Source organism: Pinus tabuliformis, chromosome 8 (assembly GCF_031772625.1).
Source record: "Pinus tabuliformis cultivar Carrire ecotype Pingquan chromosome 8, CPIR1, whole genome shotgun sequence".
Taxonomy (NCBI): Eukaryota; Viridiplantae; Streptophyta; class Pinopsida; order Pinales; family Pinaceae; genus Pinus; species Pinus tabuliformis.
Window position 1 is genome coordinate 776,513,385 of NC_142294.1, and position 4,525 is coordinate 776,517,909.

The 4,525-nt window shown below is 40.7% G+C and overlaps 1 protein-coding gene across 1 annotated transcript; it reads right to left on the minus strand.

Annotated features, from left to right (window-relative positions):
- Window positions 1-633: 633 nt before the first annotated feature.
- LOC149237894 (F-box protein PP2-B11-like) lies at window positions 634-3,407 on the minus strand. Its single transcript, XM_089369421.1, has 4 exons — window positions 2,751-3,407; window positions 2,595-2,635; window positions 2,337-2,435; window positions 634-1,015 (listed from the first exon to the last, which is right to left on the minus strand). The coding sequence occupies exons 1-4, from the start codon at window positions 3,405-3,407 to the stop codon at window positions 634-636; spliced, it is 1,179 nt and encodes a 392-aa protein (XP_089225547.1).
- Between the last annotated feature and the right edge of the window lie 1,118 nt (window positions 3,408-4,525).

The window sequence follows — 4,525 nt, forward strand, 5'->3', positions numbered from 1 at the left end:
TATCTTGTTGAAAGACGGTTGACGGTTCGTATGGAGAGTGGCGCTTGGCATTGTGCAATTCAAATCAACGGTTAAGGATTACTCGATCGCCTAACAACCAAATCGAATGGCACATATTTTGACACGACAGCAGTTTGGAGAGTTTATTTCAGAGGGAAACGCCTTACGGCGTAACAACTAGGCAGATAATAATCCTACATGAATCACAACACTTAGCTCCATGGAAAAATATGCATTGGAAAAGACCAACGCTAACAATATGTAACTCTCAATTCAGTCAAAATCTTTTCCAACATAGTTACCAACTACAAAATAAGTGCTTGCCTTTTTATCAAAAAACCAAAAATGCCATCTAGAAAAGGAAATAAAATCTCGTGAAAATGAGGCTTTTTTCATTTCGTAAATCAGGGCCGGTTTTGTTTTATTTAATGGTAAAACTCAACAAAGTCAACAGAGTAGCCTACGAAACAGAGTCATCATGTGCAACTTCCAAAACCAAATAAAATATGTGTAGGGAGGGACACAACCAGCAGCGTCGACGAAACAGACGCACTATTCACAATAAATGCAACTAAGTCTACAACATGAAACAGATGCAATATACACAATAGATGCAATTATGTGTAGATGGGCTCAATCTTCACGCTGACCAGAAGAAGCCCCACATTTAGGAATCCTCCGTAACACTTCTTTCATATAAAATTTGATGTGAGAGTCATCACCATCGTCTGTTTCGGGTCTGGTTGTAAATTCTCCTGCAACCACTTCCATCCATCCACCATTTATACCCTGGTTTTCACCTCTTCTTTCATTCAAAGGCTTCTCTAATTCCATTTGTTCTCCCTTTGGCGTTGTAACAGAAAACCTAATTGGCACTTCCCACCCAGAGGGATTTTCTGTGAATTTAAGGGCAAACACCACTCTGTAGTTGGTATTCGGAGACAAAAGCCTGCAGTCGATTTGACCACGGATCTCCAACCACCAAACCACTGATAATTCCGCCAGCACCTCGAATCTGAACACAAACCATAAAGTCAATGTATACTCTGTGAGGGTTTCCTCTGTTTAAAAACAAGGAGAGTTAACCAGGATCATGTGCTAGCTTGAACCCCATACAAAGAGCACACAACTTATAAAAAGAACAGACACTAAAAACAATCGAAAAAACTAGAGAATCATTGCTTCTTTTATGAAATAGAGAGCAAGGCCATTTATCTACGGCAGACTCGGAATACTCGGCATTAAGGTTGGGCGGTTGGTAGTTCACCCAACAACAACAATAAGTCAGAAGTCAAATATACACAGCTTTTAGATCACTGTAAACATAACCACATGGTGAATGTACACAAACACACCTTATAACTTATAAGTGCAATTTAGGGAAGTATGAAAAGACGTGAAAAATAAAAAATGGGTCTGGGCTACAAGGTCTGGATAGATACCCTGTGTTTTGTGGATGAGTGTTTGCAAAGAACCAGACCCTGAGAAGGGAGTAACACCAATGCCTAAACACTTAGGAGTTGAAACTAAAGACGAACTCACAAAAATGTATCGAAATGCATGAACATGAGGCCTGAGGAGGTTGAAAGATCCAATTAGGAAGTATGATTAAATCTCTGAAAAAGAGGGTCAAGTAACCACAAAGAACATGATTGAATTCTAAAGCTGCAAAAAAATGAGATGCAGAGGCACAGAGACGGCAAACACTAATAACTGTCATATTAATGTTCCAAAGAGCTTGAAAGAAAATTGGTGTTGATTAAGAACCACAACAAAGACTTCAAACGAATACAAACACCAGAGTCCTGTAAAGACTAAAAACTGCTAACCGAAAGTATGACCAAAACTCTAAATGAATAAAGTAGGACCAAATTCTAAAAAGAATCAAGTGACCTATAAAAGTCTACATAAAATCTTCAACCTGCCACAGAAGGCTAAGCAAAGACAAAATGTGTGCAACTTCCCTGCAAGTGCAATCAACAGGAAGACCCAAAGCGAAGAGGGTATTCAATACATCAAGAGGAAGGTACTCATTAGGCGTTCATTTGGCTTTCTCAGAGTCTCTTACCACTTGGGCATCTGACCTTTGATAGATCATAGCCCAAACCTAAGCTCCCTAGGGAAATATCCAGTGATCTCCGCATGAATCGTGATTCAGATAAACCCCAACCACAACATTGATCCAAAGGCATATCCAGTAATCTCAGCATGATTCAGATAAACCCCAACCACAACATTGGTCCAAAGGCGAAAGACACAACTGTGCAAAAATTGACTCCCACCCAACTTCCACTTACATTAGAAGGATCGCTTTGAACACACGCAATCCTCCATACCTGTAGAGCAATGTAGGCATTCCTAAGCCTCGTTTTCGAAAAATACAATATGGGGTCGACCAAAAAATTAGCCCCAAAGAACTCCAAATCATCGTCATGCTCTAAAGCCAATAGCTGCCTGCATATGATTTTTGAACCAGATAACTCCATGAGAAGCCATCACAGAATACCGTGACCTCAAAACCAACAAGAGAAGGAGACCCTTAAACAAACAAATTGAAAAATAAAAAGAAGATTGATAATCAAACCTGGAGTCACATGTAACCCAATTTCGCTGGGGATCCTTCCAGCCAGGCCATCTATTGTTGTTCCAGCAGAACAAAAACATATGAATATGAATTATTAATGAGTTGATGAACGGCGTTTTCCCAAATATGACAACCAAAACCCTGAGAATGAGTGATATATAAATACCTTTGTGCCCCCATCTATGAGAATTGGATCGACGAGGCGAGCGCACAGTTTTACCATTGAAGCTGGGACAGGGGGGTCAGCCCTGGATACGATCTGGTGGCATATTTTAAGAAGGGATTTGTTCCACAGATCGCCCGAATAGGCCACAGAATTGAAGAGCTTGGAGACAACTGACAATCTGCCAATGTCGCACGGCATAGTCAAGGAGAAAATGACCAGTATACAACTCTCTGGCAGGTCCAACATACCTGTCTCGCGTTCAGGTTCAGGATCAGGCACTAATCCAGCAATTGGGTTCCCGATGGCTGCCATGGCTACCTGCTCTAAAAAACATACAAAGACCAAGTAAGTAGTTTTGGACTCGGCGATGATAGGGTAAATTTTACGGTTCAGTGTTTCAAGTTCCTGCCGAGGATTGTCGCTGTATGCAACGGCTGAAAGAATCAGCGCATCGGCAAGCCAGACGGGATGACGGTCTTGCTTGGTTATTTGGCTGTGCGTGGCCATCGATTTTGTGGTTCTGCGAATACTAATGTCTCTCCCTCCACACCACCACGATGTCTGGCCTCCCCAGGCGCCTCCTTCTTGTCTGTGCTCACCGCAACCTATCTTGTTGAAAGACGGTTGACGGTTCGTATGGAGCCTGGCGCCTGGCATTGCACAATTGAAATCAACGATTAAGGATTACTCGATCGTCTAACAACCAAATCGAATGGCACATATTTTGACACGACAGCAGTTTGGAGAGTTTATTTCAGAGGGAAATGCCTTACGGCGTGATTACAGTTTCAATCACATTTCACCTAGAATTCAGAAATAGGATTAGAAAATGGAACCTAATTCAAGAACCACTTCTAACTTCCACCAGCACCACAGCTCAATCGAGGGTACTTCTGGTTGGTACAATGCACTAAATAATTTCAAGGCCAGCAATGTTGTCATGGCCCATAGCTCCAGCAACACTATCGTCAGTACGAAATGATATCCGCATCATCAACCAGAGTTTGAGTCCTCCGTCCTCTCCTCGCTTTCATCCGCGTTGCAACCTCGCTATGAGCATTGAAAATTTGAGCATTACGAGCCATTAACTCCATCTCTCCCGAACCCGTCCTTTCATAACAAGCATTTGCTATCATAATATTGTTAGCTCTCCTATTAGAAATATGAATGGAATTCAAAATGAGAATTGGAATCTCACCTGCACTCCCACTCCCAGCTTTTACGCTCCCACTCCCAGCGTTTACGCTGACACACCACTGACACATGGAACGAGAATTGGAATCTCATCTGTCCTCCCACTCCCAGCTTTTACGCTGACACACAACTGACACATTCAACAGAAATTCAAGAACGAGAATTAGAATCTCATGTGCGCTCCCACTTCCAAGAGGGATAGAAGAACGAGAATTGGAATCTCACATGCCCTCCCACTTTCAGCTTTTACGCTAACACACCACTCAAACATTGAACAGGATTTCAAGAAGGATAATTGGAATCCCAACTCTCGTTTAAAAACTCCAAGATTTTAAGCTGACACATATAATAGACGGAAATTTTAAAAGGTTCCAAATTTATATGAACGATCATCGATTGTAAAGTAAGATAATCTAAAAAAATAATATTATCATAATACATTTATTTTAAATATGGATTTAACATGATTTTATAGGGAGCTATTTATCTATTTTTTTCATTTGTAAATTTTTTTATGAATAGATATTGTATAAATGTTTTGTATATTTATTTATTTATTTTTTGATTTCATAAAAGAAAAT

Excerpts from the sequence above, each read along its gene's own strand:
- LOC149237894 (XM_089369421.1), bottom strand. The coding sequence starts at position 3,407 with ATGCCAGGCGCCAGGCTCCATACGAACCGTCAACCGTCTTTCAACAAG. Across the intron at positions 2,636-2,750 it reads TCATAGATGGGGGCACAAAG|ATGGCCTGGCTGGAAGGATC; the intron begins GTATTTATATAT and ends GAACAACAATAG. Across the intron at positions 1,016-2,336 it reads ATGCCTACATTGCTCTACAG|ATTCGAGGTGCTGGCGGAAT; the intron begins GTATGGAGGATT and ends GTTTGTGTTCAG.